General features: G+C 35.8%; 1 protein-coding gene across 12 annotated transcripts in view; it reads right to left on the bottom strand.

Annotated features, from left to right (window-relative positions):
* Window positions 1-23305, bottom strand: part of ANKRD28 (ankyrin repeat domain 28) — a 200659-nt gene that overhangs the window by 12195 nt on the left and 165159 nt on the right. For all 12 annotated transcript variants that reach the window (XM_070575993.1, XM_070575995.1, XM_070575998.1 and 9 more), the window contains 11 exons: window positions 22720-22783; window positions 21137-21205; window positions 19311-19451; window positions 14098-14209; window positions 12694-12720; window positions 12206-12280; window positions 9180-9381; window positions 6599-6686; window positions 6236-6353; window positions 5203-5422; window positions 53-140 (listed from right to left, as the gene is read on the bottom strand). In XM_070575993.1, coding sequence (XP_070432094.1) covers window positions 53-140; window positions 5203-5422; window positions 6236-6353; window positions 6599-6686; window positions 9180-9381; window positions 12206-12280; window positions 12694-12720; window positions 14098-14209; window positions 19311-19451; window positions 21137-21205; window positions 22720-22783 — 1204 coding nt within the window. The remainder of the gene's footprint in view (window positions 1-52; window positions 141-5202; window positions 5423-6235; window positions 6354-6598; window positions 6687-9179; window positions 9382-12205; window positions 12281-12693; window positions 12721-14097; window positions 14210-19310; window positions 19452-21136; window positions 21206-22719; window positions 22784-23305) is intronic.

Raw genomic sequence — 23305 nt, 5'->3', positions numbered from 1 at the left:
TGTATGTCTTAAAACAGTCAAACCAAATCTCATTCCTTCCGCCTTTACTTACACAGCACAATGCAATGGACTGAAAGCATTTCCTTCCATTTTCTGGAAAACTTCTTGTTCTAAAAGAAGTTCTACACATGTCTCATGACCTAAATAAGTAAATGAGAATCAGATATTAAAATTCAGAACAGATACTCAAGTGTCCACATATGTCTACACAAATAAGAAAAGCTTTACGTGGATTAAAAATAATCACTTCAATGAACCCATTAAACACGTTTTTAGGAGCTTTGGAATCCAAGTATTACTTCAAGACCTGAAGTATAGTAGCTTCTTATGATAATTTTATAGGAGTTTATTATTGACACAACAAATAGTTTTTTTGTGGGAAGAAAAAAGTAGTCTCATTATTCTTTTCCATGGGGACCAGTTAGAGCTATTTGGTCACTATTTTTTAAAATGTCATATTTAAATAGCATAGTATAACTTTCAAAATAATATATACATTTATACAGCATAATTAACTTCAAAATTTAAATATCTTCTGATTACAGTAATGAGCTAATGGTAAAATCTCAAATACTATAGAAGAGTTTTGAGAACAAAGGTACACGTCCTTGTTCCTGCCCCCATCTCCCCGTTCTACTCCAGACTGTAACCACATTACCTTAAGAGTCCCAGAAAATTTCTAGGCATATACAACAGCATGCACACATACTTCCTTTTTAAATTTTTACACAAATAGGACGTTTAGTTCTGCAACTTGTTTTTTACTGAGTAAACTGCTTATGTTCTTCCATAACAGCATATATAGAAACCTTGAATATTTGGAAGAACTTCACAGTACTGAGGGTATTAAATGATTTAATCTCCAATTATGGATTTTTAGGTGATTACTAGTGGTTTGTTTCTCTTTGTTATATTATCAACAATGCTGTAATGAAACAGTCCAGTATTTTTAAATTTATTTATTTTTGCTGAAGATGATTAGCTGTGAGCTAACATCTGTTTTTTTTGTTTTCTGTTTTTGCTTTGAGGAAGATTCACCCTGAGCTAACATCTGTGCCAAACTTCCTCTATTTGTATGTGGATTGCCACCACAGCGTGGCTGCTGATGAGTGGTGTAGGTCTGTGCCCGGGAACTGAACCTGGGCCACTGAAATGGAGTGTGCTGAACATGGCCCACTAGGCCATGGGGCCGGTCCTCCAGTACTTTTTCTAAAAATCAAGAACTTTTGTAGAATAGCTTCCGAGAATGATATTGCTGGGTTAAAGGAAAGGTATATTGACTACTGATAGATATTAGGCCCACAGTTTTTAAAAGCAACTTTGAAAACGGAAAAACCCAAACACATCTTCTTAACCTAGTTTTCAAAGCTGGAGTTTTAGTAAAAATAGTCCAATTGCTGTGCTGAATATTGCAAACGAAATGTTGCTTCTTTTATTTCATTAGTCATTTGGGATCGGCTATAGGAATAAATCAGATTCTTACACAGCTTTTGTATTTATTTCCATGGCTTCATATCTGGCTAACAAGGTAATGCTATATTTCTTTTCTTTTTTAATTACTCTAACATTGTCAAACAACAGCTCAACTTAATTTTTATCCTATAATCGTTTTTACCAAGAAAAGAAAGTAAGTTCAAGGAAACATAATTGTGTTCCATCTTTTGTCAGTTCTTTTTTAAAATCCAGTGGCTCTCAACTGGAGCAATTTTACCCCTCAGGAGACATTTGGCCATGTCTGGAGACATTTTTGCTTATCACAGCTGGGGGTGGGGGAGGAGAGTGCTACTGGCATCTAGTGGGTAGAAACTAGGGATGCTGCTACACATCTTACCATGCACACAGCAGTCTCTCACAACAAAGAATTGTCTGGCCCAAAATATCAATGGTGCTAAGGTTGAGAGATTCGACTCTAATTCTCTTTCTCTCCAAATGTTAACTCGTTACCAAGAAGGAGCCATGGAAAGTTGTCCAGTATTGATTTAAGAGTCTCCTATTTTCCTGGTATTGCAGTTCTCAAGGTGTGGTCTAGAGAACTCTGGGGTGATATTGCAAACTAGTCTTTTCTTAAACTAGCTATTAAAAATTTGCCACTCTTCTCACTAAAAATTTATTTTTTGGAAAATAGTTATTTTTCATAAGAATGTTACAAGAACGGAGTAGATTATTTTAAAATAAATTAATAAATATCCTTAAACTCGACAGTTCTAATTTCTAATATAGTAACTCTTAACAGCTATAACCCACAGGTCCTGAGACTGAAAGGTTTGAGAATCACTGAGCAGATTGCAGACTGCAAAAAGGGAGTCCTGGGGCTTTTGATTACCTCCAGCAATCAACTACTGAGTCATATCAAGCTACAAACTCTTCACTGTGTCCTAGTTATGAAAGAATAATAAAACTAGTCTCTTCATGTTTCAGAGGGATATACTGAGGATGCTTAGAGCTTTGTAAAAGTTGATAAATTTTTAAAAGGAACATGTGAGATAACGTAAGTACTCACTCAAGTTCTGTGACAGAATGACTATATAGACTGAAAATTTGAATTTTAAAGTTTAGTATGTAAAACCAGTTCTTTTCCAAAATTTTGTCATTACTCCATTTTACTTTTGAAAGAAAGGTTCTTTTCTGTTCTGTTGGAGTGCTTTCAATTTTCTTTTCAGTCACACAATAATTACTAGTCAAAGTAAAACCATTTTACATATTTTACTCTCAGAATGCTAAATTATAAAACAGACTTTTGGCTATACACATGGTATTAATTTTAGACTGCCTGTATAGTCTCTTATTGCATACAGCCAACACACTTGTAATTCCTTCCAGTTCAATTCAGCATCATCACAAGTTTTCTACAGTCTGGAAATTAGACACATCTGTTATGATCTCTAAATGGCAACCAGGCATGTAGTTCGTGCAAAATTTTGTCTCTTGTACCAACCGTGCTTAAAGAGTCTAACTTCAGCAGTGATAGAGGAGGAACTCACTGCAGGCAAAAAGTGTTCTCCATAAAGACCTGATAAGGAATGTTACAGAAGACGGCAACTCTCCAAATGAAAGTTACAGCAGTATATTTACAACCAAATGCTCCACCTGAGGAAAAATGCCTTACTGTGTGATTTTCCCAATGTTTAATTCTCACTGATACAGTGAAAAAAAAAAAAAAAAACAAGGAATAAAGGTCTTCTTCAAAACAGTTTTATCTCACTGACTTCTTAAACAAACAAAATTCCCATCTGTGGATGTTTTCCAACTCTATATTACATGTTTTCAGTTTTTCTTCCACTTGTAAAATGTCAAGTTACGTTATAAAAACAGACCAAACTTCGGGGCTGGCCCTGTGGCCGAGTGGTTAAGTTCACGCACTCCGCTGCAGGCGGCCCAGTGTTTTGTTGGTTCGAATCCTGGGCGAGGACATGGCACTGCTCATCAAACCACGCTGAGGCAGCGTCCTACATGCCACAACTAGAAGGACCCACAATGAAGAATATACACTATGTACCGGGGGGCTTTGGGGAGAAAAAGGAAAAAAATAAAATCTTTAAAAAAAAAACCCAAGAAAACCCCACCAAATTTCAATGGCAAAATATAGTATCTTCTTTGACTTAGGACTAATCTTTGGCCACTTCACTATACTCATGAAATACCATATTAGTGAGTTGAAAAAGGAAAAAAAGTTGAAATCCAAAGGTCTTACAGTTCTCAAAACTGTTCTGGCTAAGAATCTGAGGTAGTAAAAATGAAACTGGCTAAACTAAGCTTTTTGACTTAGTAATATGTTTAAAACGATTCCAGGTTTTTATGGTACTATCAGTACTCAGAGCTGAAGGATGACTAATAGTAATCACAGGACAATCTTCAAGAAGAGACCAAAACTTTCTTAAAGCCAAAGAATATAACTCTCAATTCTGGCACAAGGATTAACATAAAAATTGAAATTTTGCATCTAGAAAATACTTATGAAAACATTTAATTAAAGTATAATTTTGCACGCTTCAGATTTCTCCTCTTTCACAGTAACTCAACATTATTTGGCAAAATGGCTTCCAGTGAAAAAACCATGAAGCAGCATATTATAGAAAGATAGAAACCTCAACTCTGTGGGAAGGCACTCAGATGAATTTTAAAACAGATACTATACTTATTTCTTTAAATAAGTGGATATTTATATAAAGAGGCAATTTATATTTTCTTTACATTTTGAGATGAAGTTGCTAGAACTGTGTTAGAACGAGTTTTGAAGATATGCTCTCACAGCTAATATTAATCTGAAAGCTGCATCAAAATTCATAACAAATTTTAAAAACCCCCTCATATTCCTGCTAAAGCCCTAAGCACAAACTTTGACAGGACTGATGTTTATACTGTCTATAACATACCTGAATGTTTTCTAAGATGATCAAATACATGGCCCTACACAAGGAAAAAATTAACATCTCTCAACATGCCTCATTACTTAAATTATTTTAATCAGTGACTTTCATAAGCTCAAATCCATTTTTAACATCTACAACCTTAAAAGTACCTTTATAATTCTCTGAGTGACCTCTAGTGAGCCCACCCATAACAGGACTGGGCCTAACTGTGACCGTGAGCCTCTAGGAAGCTGAGAGGCAGTCTGTTCTAATCATGCAGCAAAGTTAACTTACCCATAGAGTTTCTAACTTCCTGAAGTTTCTATTTCTATGATCTGCTAGGATTTTATTCCCTTAAAATGGTGAGCATACATGTTACTGTTGATACAAAGGATCTTACTTTGCAATGTGCTCAGAAAATATACACAGATTTCAGTTTAGAATGAGATGTATTTTCATTGTTTCTCCTACTTTTGCCATTTTTTCTTAATACAAGTGCATTTAGAAAGTAAAAGAACATAATCAAAATACAAGCATACATTATATAAAAGACACTGGAAACATTATAAAAGTACCTTAAAAACGCAAAATACTTGAAGCAAAGATCTGAGAAAACTTTCAAACTTAGTGATAGCTTACCTCAAAACATCTTTGACAACTAGTGTCTTGGCTTTAGCATGATAAGGGATAGGAGTAAGCTATAATAACATAGATTATTCCTAGGCTTCCTACTAATCTTAAACTTTGCCTTATAAATACATCATTCTCATGAATATCAGAATGTTTTATAGTTAGTTGTCTCTGCTTGGTAAATAACAGGCATTTAATGTACATTTGTATCTGTATACTTAACCATTGTAGCAAGCCCAGTGAAGTGCTGTATATCCATGATTGTCTGCTATGGCTGGATTTGCATCCACAGATGCTGCCGACTGCAGAAGGGCTCCAAGAACACCAATGTGACCACAAGCAGCTGACAAGTGTATAGGTGTCCGGCCCCTGCTATCCCGAAATAAGCACTTAGCACCATGTTGAAGTAATGCATCTACACATTCTTCATGGCCTGTAACTGCCTGAAAGAAAAATTATTTGCATGTAGTTGAATATATTATATTGGACACTATGTGCCAATTATAGCTAATTAAAAATGTTTAAAGTCCATATTCCCCATATCCTTCCAATCAAGGCACTCATCATTTTTGAGTAGTTCAGTATTTTTGTTGGAAATGGCTTAAAAATTTAGTTAAAGCAGTAACTTTGTCAAAATACAAGTAGTATGAAAAACAGGAATAGAGGAACCTAACAATTCAATAAAAATAATATTTTAAAAGTGAAAAAAGTTAAGACAAAAACGTGTAAGAAAATAGTTGTGATAACGGAAAAAAGTAAAACTGACATTAACTCTACTCAAGGTTTTTGGGTTTTAAAATTTTGTTTTAATATTATTGTTCTCTGGATTAAGTTGTGCTTTGTAACTGTTTAAAATTAGTGTTCATTGGGGCTGGCCCTGTGGCCGAGTGGTTAAGTTCGCACGCTCCACTGCAGGTGGCCCGGTGTTTCGTTGGTTCAAATCCTGGGCACGGACACAGCACAGCTCATCAAACCACGCTGAGGCAGCGTCCCACATGCCACAACTAGAAGGACCCACAACGAAGAATATACAACTATGTACTGGGGGGCTTTGGGGAGAAAAAGAAAAAAAATAAAATCTTTAAAAAAAAAAATTGCTTAGAAAAAAAAAATTAGTGTTCAAAAAGTAAGATAGTGAAAGAAACAGTAAAGATTATTTGCTAAAAATTTAATGAACAAAAATAAACCTAGCCTAGTTCTTAGGTAAAACGAGGTCATAAAAACTTTCTGAAAGGAAGTGGGAATATTTTGCTTACCCCTCTATGCAGCGCTGTCCTTCCCCATTTATCTTTGGCATCTACATTTGCTCCTTTGTTCAGCAGGGAGTAAACACAATCTGTGTGCCCGTTGAGAACAGACAGCATCAGAGGAGTCCTGAGCAACAATGGGAATAGGTTCAGTGTTACCACCTAAGACTACACTCGATGAAAAACAACTAAACAGTATGCTGGCCTGCTTTCTAAACAAGCCTTTCTGTGACACAACTTTAAAGTATACTTAAATTAAAAGCTGTATTTCATACCACTCAGTTATAAACTATGACAGACTTACTAAAATAGGGGCAAAAGTATGAAGATTAACAAATATCCTAAAAATAATATAAAAAATTTTCAACTTACTGTCCATTTCCATCTTGAATATCTACTGCATTCTGCGGTTCTGCATTTCCTATTAGTAGCCGTAAGCATTCTGAATGACCATTTGTTGCTGTAAAGTGGTATTTTAAAATTTCAGTAATACATTACAATAAAATAGAGAATGTCCGTCTTAGAGCACATTTCCTTAGATATAATTTTGGTATAGTTTCATTGAATTGAATAGGTAAGAAAAAAAAATATCCGTAGATACAAAGGTTCCTATTGCCTTTGTTGATAAAACTGAATGGATATAAATTTTTCATGGTAAGTTGTGGCCACAGCCATCCTTCATCATCTGCCCTGCTAACAAAATGCTCATTTTATTTAGCTCTCTGGTGGTGGCAGTGTGGTCAGGGAGGGTGGTCTGCCTCTAGCTAAGGGACAAAATCATGATTAGACCAAGTCAATCACAACAATTCCGTTCTCCTTTGCCAATGATTACTTTCAAGGTGAATATCGGTCCAGTTCTGACCACTGAGATGTTAAGAAGTCTGGAAGGCCTCTGGGAAATATTTTTATCTCTGATAATGAAAAGTACTCCTTCTTTCCTGATTTTAGATGTAATCCTATAAAGAAGCAGTAGCCATTCTATGACATGAGTGCAAGAGTGCAAAGGCAAGAGAATAACAGAGAATCTTTCAGAGCTGTGACACTGTTGCTGGATGAAGCACCGTGGAATCGACTCTGCCTCTGGACATTTTATGTGAGAGTCTAAACCCCTGTCATGTAAGCCATCTTTTAGTCAGGTCCTACGAAAGATTTCCAACTGACGCATATACAATAAAAGAAAAATGATTTATCTATAGAATGTATTTCTATGTCTATTTACATAAAATGAGCAATGGCCTAAGTAGAAGTGCCCTAAAGAAAATAGTAAAGCTTTTAAGGTAAGCTAAATCCTCCACAAAATTCAGGTCCTGCCCAGAAGTTTAAAGAAATATATAAGCCACATAATAATGCAGAAAGGATCATTATCACTATTCTTCCTAACTAAAAGATGATAAAACTAATGAAAGCAAGCTAGGTGCCTAATATTCTATAGCACCTTCTAATAGTTCCATTAAATTCTAATAGTTATTAATTAAGACTTGTGGCTCAGAATCACGCCCTCACCTCCAACCTGTTTATTGCACTCTGTCAGCAGCTCTCATAATAACCAATAACAATGTCACTGAAGCATCCCTCCTGGGGATGCTGCAAAGAATTCAGTTTGGCCCATCATTCTTTTTTAATGGATTCACTTACACTCAGCACACAGCAGCTACTGATGACTTTTTGTGTCATCTGACTTCAATATCCAAAACATCAAGCATAACATCACTGTGGGAAAAGACTGTTTCACTTCCAGAAAAAAAATCTCACTGTTTTTTTCACGATTCCTTAGCAAATCTCCAAATCTGAGAGGCATCTATAGAACCAAGGCTTGTATTTATTGAATAGGTAGGTGTTAGCAGCAGCCTGGAGCTCTTTCAGCAGATAGAATTTATAGACTACATGGCACTGGTTAGCCACTTCTGAGGGACTGGCTAGTGTCTTGGTTTAAAACTTATTAAGAGTGCAGACACTCCATGAAAGTTTTAAATGAGCTCTACAAATGATCTGTGCTTGCAATATGATTTTTCAAGTTGCAGAATTATATATAACTTCACACTTGTCCAGAATAAGATAATCGAAAATAATAGTATTTTGACTTATTTTTACCATGAGTTTATACATATATACGTTTATTAGGAGTTTTAATACATTATTAAAATTTTTGTCTTTGAGCCCTGCTTGAATATCTGACAGTTTATCAAATGATGCTCTGGAGCAACAGTGGGTGTTACCTATAGTCTTCTAAAATGCAAGTTTCCCAAAGGACTAGAAGCAAAGCCCAAGACCTGTATTCAAACGTGTCCTTAAGGATTACTCTATAAACACAGACCAAGTAAAATGAATCTAATCATATAAAGATGGCCTACTGGGAATGACAAAAATACTTGGCCAGGATTTCTTCAAGTTTACCAGTCTTGGTTATTTAAAATGAACACTGCCTTGTAGTAATTCCTGTAGAGAGTTGTGAATATGCATCTGCTAGTGATACACAGCTGGTACCAAGTCATCACAATGATATGGTTACATACTTTTGCATTTTCACACATCTACCATATCACAAAATTACCTCATGAAGTAGTTCTTGCATAAAGTAGGTGTTCTATAACGGCTGTCTAAAGAGATGTTTAACGTAGTACCCTGGTACAGTAAGTCAAAATGTTTATCAATTGTTAAATGAAAACACATACTAATCCAGAATAATTTCTATGAAAAACAAGTAAAAAATATTACATTGTTTTGTTGATACAGTACTTCAGAAGTTAGACTGTTACATATACCCAATTTCTAAGGCAGATGATAATTTTTTAAAGTGATTGTAATCTTGCTGTTGGCCTTTTCCCCCCTGAGAGTAGAATCATTCAACCTTTTAAAGTCAAAATTGTTAAAACAATTACCAAGAGTTAATATGTAAGAAATTGAAAGAGTATTATTGGAAAGTGGTAAATAAAGTTATGCATATTTGACATACCTGCTGCATGTATAGGCGTTCGCTTCAAAATATAATCTTTTACTAAGATTGAGGCTCCCTGATTAATGAGTACATCCACACATTCAACATGGCCCTTAAATGCTGCAAGATCTAAGGGTGTTCTTCCACTACTATTTCTCACATCAAGATCTAACAAAGACTGTACCAATACTTCCAGTGCTTGATGGTGACCATGATAGGCCTAGGAATAAATAAAAATATAAATTTAAAAAATACATATTTAAGCTGACTTCCAAAATTCCTTGGAAAACACAAAGAAGCAAACTTGTCTTCACATTATTATTATATTTGAGATAATCCAAACTTCTGTGTTGAGAATTTAGAAAGTTAACTATAATTTTTTTTAATAATCAAAATAGTAGGCTATAGTATTAGAGAATGGGTATTCTGCAAATAATGAAAGTTCAAATGACAGGTGATCTTTTCATGAGTGTACAATGTCTGGTTCACAGCAGATAGTCAATGGATATATGACATGGATTCAATGAAAGCTTTCATTCTAAGTCTGTGATTCCAAAGCCTGTGTTCTTAATTACAGGTCAGTGCTCCACTTAACTCTCCGATACAATTTTACTTTACTTAAATTGTAGAGACAGCCAGCAACTGAAGTTAAGCTAGTACTTGAGTCTTCAAATTAAAATGACTACCTCCACCCCATAATACGCTGTATCTCAAAAATAAGCATTTCTCTTAGCACGAAAATACTTAGACTGAGCCATGCCTGAATAACTGCCATATGCCAGGCACTGTCCTAGCTGTACAACAGAGCAAGAATGAAAGATCTGTCAGACTGAAGCCCCGTTCTTTACAGTCTCATAAAGGGGCTTTCTAAATAATTCATTTCAAAAACCAACATGTCAACAGAACACCTATTATTCTCATTGGACTAGATGCTGAGCAGGACATAAAGCAATAACAAAACATAGTTCTGGCATGAAAGGAATGTTTTCTCTAGTTTACTCATTCCAACACTTTGTAGCTAAGTGACTTTTACAAGTCATTTTCTAATACCATTCAGACCGACAGCCTAGCAGGCTGGTAAATTATCACATGTGAACTTTCATTGAGAATTGAAAAATGTAAAATTCTACCATACCTGAGCTAAATCTCACTTGCACCTAATCTGAAAAACGATACTTAGCTAGAAGAGGGCCCCTCACTGCATCAAAGGGTTGTAAAGCCATTTCTTGTGGAAAATGTCAGAAGGTACCAGCAAGAGGTAACGCTGGTCTAGGCCTTACTGCTTTCTTTGATGTTTCTGACTACCTACAAACTTGACTATTTCAAAGATTAACGTGACTGGAGATCACTGAACTCTACATCCCAGGATCACATCTAATCTTGTTCCTCAATACCAGGTCAATGAAATTATGCTACTAAAAGAGTGAACTTTGAGAAACACAGTATATGCAGAAGATCGTATACAAAGAAGAGAGAAAATAAGGATGACTAGGAGCCATGATGATTTGCTACAGGGGTCTTCCCCTCGTGATGTTCTTTTATAGGACGGAGACAAGGAACTTGCATGCATAGTATGTACGAAGACAGAAACCAAGATCAGTTCCCTTAAGAGTCAAGCTAGTCTGTTTCAACTGCATCAAGCTGTCCCAGATTGGCAGAGTTTGGAAGGAAAAAAGAATCACTTCAAGTAATTTCTGAAAACCTCCCAGAGATGTATACAAAATTCAAAAGTGGTGGTCTAATCACATTTCATTGAACCTAATTACTAAATTATAAAATTATTTCCATTTCAGCTTAAAAACACTATTTGGCACACCCATGTTCACAGCAGCACTGTTCACAATAACCATGGAGTAAAAAAACATAAAAAACTATAGTTTTTGAGATAAGACATTCGAAAACTTGGAAAAGCGCTGAGTCTGGCACCTAGTAAGTGCTCAAGAAATGACAGTGCTATTATTATAAGAATGATGATGACGACCAAGAATTGCCTAGTCATCTGCTCAGACTTCACTTCTTGCCACCAATAGTAAAATGGCTATTTTTCCCCATGCTGGCTTTGCCCTTTCAGATGACTTATCTACTATGCAAGTCTGGGAGAGTAGATAGTATTTCCAAAGACCCAAAGAGCAAGGAAGCAGGAAGTTTCAGCATGCTTTCTTAGCTATTTGGAACAAAGGAGGAAGTACTAGTGGGGAAAAAGGGGCAGAAGGACAAAGCAGAAAATTCAATGTATGTATGTCAGTGTTAGAAAATATGCAGGGAGAACATGAAGATAAAAAATAGTATGCATGAGAAGAAACAGTTAAATGGTTGGCTGAACTTGTAGTGATCCACGTTAAGTATAGACCCTTATAAGCATTTTACTGTACTTAACATCAGAGGGTTCACAAACAGCTAGTGATAGTACCCAGGTCTCCTGATTCTCAGTTTCCCCCTGCAACTGTAACATGCTTTGTTTCAAAAATAAATTCTTTTTTCAGCACAGAAAGAACTAGATTGGGCTCTGCCTGAATTTTCCTAAGATAATTCATTCCCATATCTGACTTAAAGAATTGGCACACTCTCTCTCTGCTAACCTTCTCCTCTTAGTGACTGACATTAAGAGGAAAAATTCAGAGGCATCTTAAGCTAGAAGGGACATTACAGATCAAGTAGCCAAATCCTATAGCATGAGCAATTGAAACCAACTAGCACACCTAGTTAGAACACCAAGATCACAAAGTAAGCAACAAGTTGTATAAATATCACAGAAATTATAGTTCTTACACCCTCTGCTTAGCAAGTGAGAAGTCATTCCACTAGGAATGTATTTTTAAATTCACATCACAGGTATATTCTCTCCCTTAGAGTAGGTCTGGGGGGAAGCCCAAAGACCATTGTTGTTGATGTTTTTAAAAACAAAACATAACAAAAGTACACTCAAGAACTCTCTGAATTAAAAAAGTTCGTAAAGTTCTGGGTACTTGTTTGAGTCGACACAAACAGATATGAGGTATTTTCAGTAAACCAGCCATCACGTTGGCTGTGAAGGCAGTACTCACAGCCAAGTGTAAAGGGCTTATTGTTGCTCTATTGTCTGAATCACTCAGCATGTCTGTTCCTGAGGTTTCCATTAACTGAGGAAGAAAAGCATTTTAAATGTCAGAAATGGTACTTTTAGGTATATTACAGTTGTTATTCCCACTCCCTGTCCCCTAAGTTCAAATCCATTTTAGAGTATAAACTGATACTTGAATATGAATTTAAAAATCCCAGACCATTATATTATGAAACCTAAACCCAGCAAGCTCATAGAACAGATCATCCTGAAAATGTGGTAAGGGAGTATAAACTGAGTGAGTATAAACTAAGAGCTTGAGGGAAATGCTATTTCATTACCACCAAGTAAGAACCGGCCCTCCCCTTGCATACATGATTTCTGTTACTACCTTTGTGCCCGGGAATGTGTAAACCAGGCTTCAGCTCTAGTGAGAGCAAATAAGTAATTATAATACTCTGAATAATAGGGGGAAAACTGACTAATACTTACAACATCTAAAGGAGTTTCACTTGCAATCTGAAATAAAATTTAAAATAAAAATAATTAGTTTAGGAAGTATTCATATGTATTGAAGACGTAACTGTTAGCTACAGTTCTCTATTTACATAGGGCTTTGTTAAATCTATTCTGAAACTGTGCTTCCTTTGCCTCCAAAAATTAAGTCTTTTAAATAAACAATTGTATAATAGCACAAATCTATATACACAAGTCTAAGACTTTAGTCTAAAGATACAATAATAACCTACGGAAATGTCTGTTATTTCTTTGGCAGAGTTCTAAATGCCACATTAAATATGTCAACCTCCTTTTTCTACATTTTTTTTTTTTTGAGGAAGATTAGCCCTGAGTTAACATCCATGCCCATCTTCCTCTGCTTTACGCGTGGGATGCCTACCACAGCATGGCTTTTGCCAAGCGGCGCCATGTCCACACCCGGGATCCGAACTGGTGAACCCGGGGCCACCAAAGTGGAACGTGAGAATGTAACCGCTGTGCCACCAGGCCACCCCCTTTTTCTATCTTTTATACCCACTCTCCTTAAATTTTTTTTCCTTCTTCTTCTCAACAAAGTCCCCTAGCACACAGACGTACATTCTAGTTGTAGATCCTTCTAGCTGTGGCATGTGGGATGCCGCCTCAGCATGGCCTGACGAGCAGTGCCATGTCTGCGCCCAGGATCCGAACTGGCAAAACCCAGGCGGCTGAAGCAGAGCACACGAACTTAACCACTAGGCCTTGGGCCCAGCACCTATCCGTGAATTTTATTTCCCCTTGAAGGGAAGCCACACTTAATAATAATTTATAAAGTATGTCTAAATGAAGAAACCCTAAACCTGAAACATCTGTTACACACTTGAGAATCTTTTAACTTGTCCCTTACTATTTGGCAAAGTGCAGTCAATGGTGTGTATATTCAAGAATGAGACCACAGTTGAAATCAAAAGTTCCTTTGCAGAAGTAGAGTCTCTCTTATCAGGAGAGACTGTTAAAAGAATGGGCATTTCAGAATTCCCTAAACATATGGGGATAACCTACCTTTCACAGGGACATTTATTTCTCATATAAGACCAGGTTACAGTTCTTTAGAAACTTGTGGAAAACATTTATTTAAAGGGGCAAAGAAGTAAACGCTACATAGACATGGGGTAATATAAGGGAAGGACATAAAGAGCCCCCTCTAGAGATCTAATTTTCTCCTTTCTCCTTTCTTTTTGAAAGGGAAAAGGGAATGAGAGAGCTCTTATAAGGCAAGTATGAATTTAAGAGGTACATGGAATCTAAAAATGTTAAAAAACAACAGAATTTGTTTCTTGATTCATTTATTCTCATTTTCATTACATTATTAGAATAGAAACTCACACTAGTCCTTCCACAAGAATTCAGGAATCTTACCAGCTGAAGACATAGACGGTGACCATAAGCAGCTGAATAATGAACTGCATTGTATCCCTGCTTGTCCCGGATCCCTGGATTTGCATCATTTCTTAGTAAGTATTCCAGGCACCTATATATAATAACAATATATTCAAAATTCTACATCCTACATTTTCACCAATGATAAAAACAGAGACTAAAACTAAAAACTGATGATTTTTCTTACACGTGAGTAATGTAAAAATCATAAATATATCTATACAATATATATTTGTAACAGAAATGACATTGACTGCAAGCATCCTAAAAATACAAACAAAATGTTCATAAGAGAATCCTTCGTTCAAAGTGGACACTACAAAGCCTGTCAGGGAGCTTAAAATACACAAAGGCTGTTTTTTACAGTCAATATCTATGGCACCCTGTACTCCACTCAAACAATGTCTGATAGAATTAAATTCCTAGTGGTGGAAGTGAGCATCCGGTGTTGGCAACATTATTGTTTACCTACCTGGAACACACAGTGAGTACAGCATCTCATTAGGAAGCTCAAAAAAGGAGGTGAAAAGAAATCTCAAAATATCGAGGTCAGAATTTAATGATCTTGAATTAGATGACTGAGAAGTGTGTAAACACTGTAAAAGTGGTATGCAGTTAACAAGAAAGACCTTCCCATGGGAGATGTATTCCTGTGCTATTAAAATATGAAGAAAATAATTTTAAAAGGCCCTGGGAGGTTCACAATTTGTTATAATGTCAATAAATATTATTATTGTAGCAAAAAAACCAGTACTGAATTAGAAATTAAAAGATTTGTCTCTAGAGCTAGTTTGATACCAGTGATCTTGGGCAAATCATTTCACCTTTATGGTGAAACTGCCTCTCTCTATTCATTTGATAGATGGGGGTAGCAATCTGACCGAATAAAGTAAAATCCATTTATGCTCATATTCCAAGTCCACAATTATTCAGTCATACTTTGTCTAACGTTGCAATATGTATAACTAAATATTAATTCTACTACTAGAGAGAAAAAAAATCTATAATCAAATACTCCTTGTTAAAAATTCAAGTTTCTAAAAACATACTGAAGTTATATAAAAACAAATGAAAGGGCTGGCCCTGTGGCCAAGTGGTTAAAGTTCCACGTGCTCCACTTTGGTGGCTTGGGGTTCATGGGTCTGGATCCCAGGTGTGGACCTACTCCACTCATCAGCCATGCTGTGGAGGCATCCCACATACAAAGTAGAGGAAGACGGGCACAGATGTTAGCTCAGGGCTAATCTTCCTCAAGCCAAAAAAAAGAGGGGGATTGGCATTGGATGTTAGCTCAGGGTGAATCTTCCTCACAAAAAACAAACAAAAACAAAAACACCAAATGAAAAGGAACTCTGAAGCAGTGTAACTGATCTTCTAGTAACTCTATCACGTATATATATGAGGGCGATTCTATTCAATGCCAACACATTTCTTTAATGGTGAATTGCTCAAAATCCTTTAGATCTCTTAGGAATTGCTTGCAAAATCTATACTTATTGTAATATCCTGAATGGTAATGGTAGCAAAAGTTCATCCTTTTAAGGTGGGACTTTGATATTTCTGAACAGCTAAAATTATCAAAGATTGTGAACTGGGTATAACTATGACCCAAAAGACCCAAATCGAGGCTGGCCCCATGGTCTAGTGGTTAAGTTCTGCATGTTCTGCTTCAGCAGCCCAAGTTCAGTTTCCAGGTGCAGACCTATACCACTGATTGGCAGCCATACTGTGGTGGTGACCCACATACAAAGTAGTGGAAGACTGGCTCACATGTTAGCTCAGGGCTAATCTTCCTGAAGCAAAAAGAGGAAGATTGGCAACAGAAGTTAGCTCAGGTTCAATCTTCCTCAGCAGAAAAGAAAAAAAAGGAGAAAGACCCAAATCTGATTTCAAGACTAGTGTTTTTTGGTGTTCATAAACTAGCTCTGAAGGCACTTCAAGAAGTGTTTCAGGAATGTGTAAACTCTTTGTATACAGTCTTCCTTGATGCCTAACCCAGAGGTCACTGGGATGGAGAAAAGACCTTCAGGGTTGGAAAACAGTCTCACTGCTTTACGGGCACAAACATTTCACTGAAAGGTATATTCTTTTTATTTTGAATCAAATTCTCTAAATGTGAGTGATAAAACAGAAATAGTTCTCCTTACTGAGACCTGAATACAAGACAGACGCTATCAGTGGAACAACCTATTTTAAGATAACTTGCTGATACATGAGTACTGAAAAACAGATTTATTTAAGGAAAGCAAAACAAGTAGGTAAGTTCATGTTCACTTTCTAAAGTAGGAGAACATGTCTCAAAGCATTATTTACAGTGCCTAGTTCTAAGCACACAGCATGAAATGATCTGAAATAATTTAACTGTTGTACATGTAGCAGTTCTTATCAAATCACATTATTTAATTTTTTTATATTCATATTACTCTGATGATTGGTCTCCTGTAACAAAACAAAGAATTGATTTATGGTGATAAAATTCCTTCAACTTAGAGTGATAAAATTCCTCCAGTCATGAGGAGGATTTCTTTCTTATATATAATCATAAAAAACAACCCCCAGTCTTCTCCTTCTCTCACACACACCACATGGGCAGGGGGGAGATTCATCTTGCTCAAAAGCCAGCTCTATTTCTCTTCAACTGGCAAAGAGAATTTTATTAATGTTTAATACATTTAATATGTTTCTTGTGATAGTAACTGTGTATTTGTTTGCTGAGTCATGACTGTCTATAGAGAATGTGGGCATCAGGATGATGGGGGTGACTAGCAGAATGCGTAGAATGAATCAAGAAAGATTTCATGTATTTTTCCAATATTTACTGGAAGTGAGAACAGAGACACATAAGGTAGAGAAGAATTATAATTATTTATGTCACTTCTGAATAGCAGAAAACCAATGTCACAAAAATTCCAAAATAAAAATAACTTTCCTTGGGAATGCTGACAGGAGATTAGTAAACAATCATTAAAAAATGAAACCAACAAATACATTATTGAATAATAGTAATATGAAGCTTTGGGGAATTTGTTAAATATTTCACTCTTGCTTTGGCAGAAGTATGAATTAATTATGCCAGGTTCTTTTATTATCCAACCAATTCCAGGGAATTAAATCTTTGGAATTTAGAAAAATAGATCAATGCTTTAATGCTACTATTTAAGCCTCCAAAACAATCACTAAGTGAAAGGATACCTCTGGTACCCTGAAATGGTCACTATGGCTTACAGCTTCCTGAAGGTTCCCGGGGTACGAATCACTGAGTCAATTAATGACGGCATTTAGACAGAATTTCTGGGATTCTGATACTTTAAAAATAAGAAACTGAGGCTCCAAGAAACAGTGCTAGATTCTTTTATACACGATCTCAGTTTCCCCCAGAATTCTAAGAAGTAGGTTTCATTCTAATTTTCACAGATGAAGAAGTTTTTGCTTAGCAATTACTTGCTCAGGCTCAAAGAGGTATAATATGGAGACCCCAAGATTTAACCTGGGTCCTTCAGATCTCAAAGCTCACATTCTTTCTAGTATATCAGGCTGCTTGGTGTAGATACTGAGAATTGAGTGTTTAAATAATAAATATCCCTAGCCTATTGCTCAAAACAGTTTAATTAGGTAAGAAATCTGATGATTTAATTCACTTTAGCAATACACACTTCTAGAGGAAAAATAGACTGGCTTAAATAAAACCAAAAATTTTCAAATGGTATGGGTTGAACATTGTTATTCTTTTGTTTCTGCATAAGAATTCAGGTTCAATGTAATTGTCTCAGGGCAGGAGGGCCACAAGGTAATCTCTATGCTTGTGTGTGTGTGTTTTTGTGTGTGTGACCTCTCAGTGAAATCTATGTAGACCACTCTGAGCGACACCCAATAACCAGTCTGTGGGAATAGTGGTAAAGGACTATCGATGGTGATACTAGTCATTTTAGGTGTAATTTTAAGAAAATCTATAAAAGCAAATCCTGAAATTACAAAGTCTATAAATCAGGGGGGGAAATAAACTTACCCAAGTTTACAAAACATTTTCTGATTTACAAAGTCTTTATCAGAGATTTTCTTTAAAGAGTTACTATCCAAAAACATACTTCAAATAATTTAACTTCTCCCAAAATCTATTTATATGTAATTATTCTGGTATATATGAAATTATATAAAGTGATATATTCCTCCAAACAGAAAATACATTTTACTAGAGCCTTCAAGATTAGAATTTCAGCCACAAATCCAACATAGAGTGTTACTTATAGAAATGGCTTTGAAATTAGTTACAGAATTTATAATAAATTAACATTTGTGAATACCATCAAATTATGCTTTTTATTTTGAGGGTAAAAAATAGTAAAAACCAAAGAAATACTTCTATGTTAGATGCAACTTCCTTGAAGTATACTTTATAAAATCTTTCCTCTGAAATGATTGTTTTTCTTAAGGATATTTTTAATCTTCACTGACCCAGACACATGGGGAATACCATAGATACTGAAGATCTCTTTTCTTATCTCCATGAGTTTATTTTCTTCCAAGAAGGCAATAGATATTAAGGTACTATAAACAGGTCTGATCAACTTTAGGTGACTATTAATTATAAAAGAATTTAAACATTTCTCATTCTTTTGTTCTTATTCTGTCATTCTTGGCCAACATTTACTTACTCCATTATCTAATTTACTTATTTAAGCAGTATTTAGTATGAACTATATGTCAGATTCTGCCAGTTCAATTCCTTCCTTTTTGGATACCAATTTACAAGGGTATCTCGCCAATATAAACTCTCTATCTCTGAAGGGTACTGGTATTCTAATGCCTGTCTAATCTGATGGCATTGTCCGCACAGCTCTTCTCTTTTCCTTTGCCTATGATATACTCAAGGCTACTGCCTCTGAGAAGTCAGATGGAAAAAACATGGAGGTGATATTAACATGTGCTTTGGGCAGGGAAGACAAAAAGAGATCTGTATCTTTCTCCCAGATCAATCATTAAGACAGGTTACTGAGTAGAAATAAGTAGCAATAATTATGATTTAGGAATAATTATGAAACCAATTTATTTCCCACACTAGAGACTCAGGGAAAGATAATCAACAACAAAAAGTACAAAAAAGAAATATAAATTTGCAATAAAAATAGCCAACCATATGGAAGATGCTAGTTTATAGTAACAATAATCCTTCAATCTCACCACATGATACTTACTTGCCATCTGTGTCTGACGTAGCTGCATAGTGCAGGGGTGTGCATCCTCTTTCATCAAGGTCATTCACACTTGCTCCTGATCCCACAAGAGCAAACAGGCACTGGTAATTGCAGTTGGCAGCAGCATAGTGCAGTGGAGATCTTTTGTGCCCAAGTTAATATAAGAAAAATAAAAGCCAGGGACATACGCAAGTAAACAAGAGTACAGTTTACTCTTACTCCACCCAGTTACAAATATTGTATTTATAGCGAGCTTGAGATTGATTTCTGCCATATACTAAGTCTGTTGGAGGGCTGGACAGAAAGCTAGGAGGAGAAAAGGAATGTGGCAGAGAATCCCTAAGAACAGGAAATAAGATAGAAACAGAGTTAAATTATTTTATGGTCTCCAGACAGTAACAATTCCAGTCTTCTGAGTGAATTACAGATACCTTTCACATTCTGCTCAGAAACTTGAAAACTTTCACTTAACAAAACTTCCCCTATGCTAATAAAAATGTTTCATAGTACAGAGGTAACAGCTTCTGTTCATGTCTCAGTAGAGGACAAAAGGGTAAGAGCAATATGGAAACATTACTTTACTGGATAATAGTACAGTAACAGTGTTCTAAAAAATGCAATTAACCCTGAATTACTTTCAAGCTTCTAAACTTAGAACATGCTTCAGAAGTCCTCTCTGCTATTTGTAGTACAGAATGCTTCAAGTGTCACAAATTAACTACTATAAGCAGGGTTAAAGTATAATTATAAAACCAAATCAGCTATAAAAATACTGCATTCCAAAGCTAGAGTGATTTTTGATTTTGCAGGCCCTTAGTTCTTTCATTAGCAGGCTTATGAGAGAAGTCTGTTCCTCAAAGTAATTATGGGGTCATATAGTTATGTTTTCTTTTCTTACATGCATTTCTGATTCCCTCCTATATCTAATTCTATTTACTTCTGCACTGGCCCCAGCACATGCTCTGAATACATTCACACATTTCATTTTGACATACATATCCTTTCTTGTCATACACTTTGATACAACTCTCAAACTTTGCTCATATTGCAACCTCTATTCAAACCAATTTAAATTGCCTTCAGTCCTTTCCTGTACGGTTTTAACACACTCTGGGTCAATTCCTACTCTAAGTGACTCGGTAGACAATGACAGCCTTAAGTACTGCTACCACAAATGCCAGTAATAACGAGGTCTGGGGCTGAACAATGAGAATGAGGATTGGCTGAGTGACTACAAAGGGATTCTGTCATTTCACAGGTGCTTTCCTTCAGGTCATACTCAGGGGTGTGTGTGGACGTGTTGGTATGTGTATATGCGTGTTTGTTGGGTTACAGAAGAGGAGAAAGAAAAATTACATATATATTTGTAGCCTATTTCCTCCCTCTTTCTGGTGCTCTGTAACCAAATATGGGCAGTAGAGTCTCTGAGAAAGGAATGACTTGGGGGGCAGGGTGAGGAGAACTGTACTACTCAGTTCTGGGTCTTGTGAGTTTCTTGAAGGAAGATAGGTACCATGGGGTTTTACATTTCCATAGCAATAATTATGAGAGGAGGAGCAATGATACCAAGAGGTATAAAGGAGCTTGTGAGGTAAAGCTGTGGCTGGTAGCCTGTGGCAGTGGCAGGGGCCCAGGTGGAAGAAGATTGTGGATGACAATGAATATTGAGAAGTTATCAATTTTGGGGGGCCTCTCAATGAATCATGACCACAAGGAAAAGATGCTGAATTATTCAGTTAATTCTCAGAAGCTAATGAGAAGGTCAAGCAAACCATTAAGTAAATAACATTAACTGGGCTCTGCACAGGAACTGTATCACATCCTACCTCCCAAATTTGTCCTTTTTGTTGAAGTCTGCACCAGTATTCAGCAGAAGGTTTAGGCACTCCAAATTCCTATCCAGGGAAAAATAAAGTTAGAAGACCTAACTGTCAGTAATTTTACAATGAAACTGGTAGGTTTAAATAAGTATAAAAGCATGTTTTCAAATAAGATAAAGTGAATAAAATTGCATGATTTATATTTTATGAGGAAAAAATATTAAAATTAATTTAATTAAAATTAAATTTAGTATTTAATAAAATATTAAAATTAATAGAATATAAAAAGTTATGTACATACATACTGGCATGTGGATAGGAAATGACAAGTGAATCGTCACTATTTAAAAGGAAGTTCACATTTGTAAAAGAGTTCCTGAACAGTTTTTAGGAACCTTTAAAACGAACTTCAAACAAAATGCTTATAATTGAATGACCTAAATTTAAGGGGTTTCTAATGCTAAATTAAACTAAAATGGGTTAAAAAAAAAAAAACAAACAAAACCAAACCTGAGAACACAGGTAATGTCCCAAGTCCACTTTCCCTTATCTTTACCTATACTATGATTGCTTACTTAGATGTATCCTTAGTAAAAACTATAGGAGAGTATAGTACATGCATGGGTATTTCTGTAATTTAATTTTTATAAACCTGAACATCAACTTACTACGTTACAATGAAAACTAACTGCCAAGTGATCAGACACTCATGCTGTCTGTTGTCCCTCTCTCTGTAGGCAAGTAACATGGAAGCTAGGTTTTAATTGGAAGGTTCTTAGGTGACCTTGGAAGAATAAGAGGACCTAGTCACTTGTTCACAACCCATCTCTAAAACTGAGACTGGCCTAGTGGTAGTCTTGGTTCAGCAGACTTGTCCTCTGAAACCACTGGGAATTTTAAAGGAATTATTAACGGGAATAAAATTCTTGCCAATGTCCTTTTGATAAGTCATCATGAATTAAACGGCTTATCATAGATGTAGAATCTAAATGATAACTAACATTAGATTATTAGCAGCATGCTTCAGAGACCAAGAGTTTTAGTTGAAGTTCATTGTTCATTCAAACTAACTGCCTAGTTTCCCCTGGTAGTAATATGTAAAACTTAGTCCAAAATCTTTCAATCTGAAAACTTCCGCTTCCTGTATATTAATACTGAGTAGAGGCAAGACAGAGACTATCAACAATTTTTTCCTGAAATTATGATTAAAAAATCCCAAACATCTTCTCTAAGAATACTAGTATTACTCAGAACATTCTCAGAACATTACTCAGAACATCAATGCTTTGAAGCACTCATTTGAGGACATATATTCTTCCATTTATTCAAAAATGATTTCCTCTTACAGGGAGCAATACTTCCTTTTCTAGGTTTGTTCTATCTCTCCCAGTCACAGTTTATGACCTACGTGGAGGAAGATTAAAAAAAGCAATTTCTACCACTCTAGTCTTTCTTCTCCCAAACCACTACTGTTATGTTTTGTTTTCTATTTTGTGGTAGCCCAGAACTAATAAAGAGAAACAGAGATAAGAAAAACTGCCCTGACCAGCTACCTTTTTCTTAAAAAAATAAAAATTTTGTTAACATACCCTCCAGCTGCAGCTGCATGTAGACAGGTCCTGCCAAAATCATCTGGGGTATCTATATCAAATCCTACAAGAATGAATACATCTTATATTATACTATAGATGATACTTTATATTAAAGTATTATGTCAAGAAACGTCGAGTCACCCCCCCATCTCAAACAAAACTATGAATTACAAAGAGGTACACAATTATTGAAAATAGATTAATAATGTGCAATATTACAAAAAAAACTGTCTCTAAGGGGTTGAGGGTTTTAGGACAAGTGCTAAAGTATTTGTTTAAAAGCCACAGGCTATAAGGGAATATTATTCAGCAATACAAAGAAATAAAGTACTGACACATGATACAACATGGATGACCTTTGAGAACATTTTGCTAAGTGAAAGAAACCAGTCACAAAAGACAACATCATAGGTGATCCCATTTCCATGAACTGTCCAGAACAGGCAAGTTTATAGACAGAAAATAGATTAGTGGTTGCTTAGTGCTGGAGGGAAGGAAATGGGGATGACTGCTAATGGGGTTTCTTGTGGGGGGATGAAAATGTTCTAAAATCGATTGTAGTGATGGTTATGATGGTTACACA

Source organism: Equus przewalskii, chromosome 15 (genome assembly GCF_037783145.1).
Source record: "Equus przewalskii isolate Varuska chromosome 15, EquPr2, whole genome shotgun sequence".
Classification (NCBI taxonomy): domain Eukaryota; kingdom Metazoa; phylum Chordata; class Mammalia; order Perissodactyla; family Equidae; genus Equus; species Equus przewalskii.
This window is presented reverse-complemented; position numbering and strand designations above follow the sequence as displayed.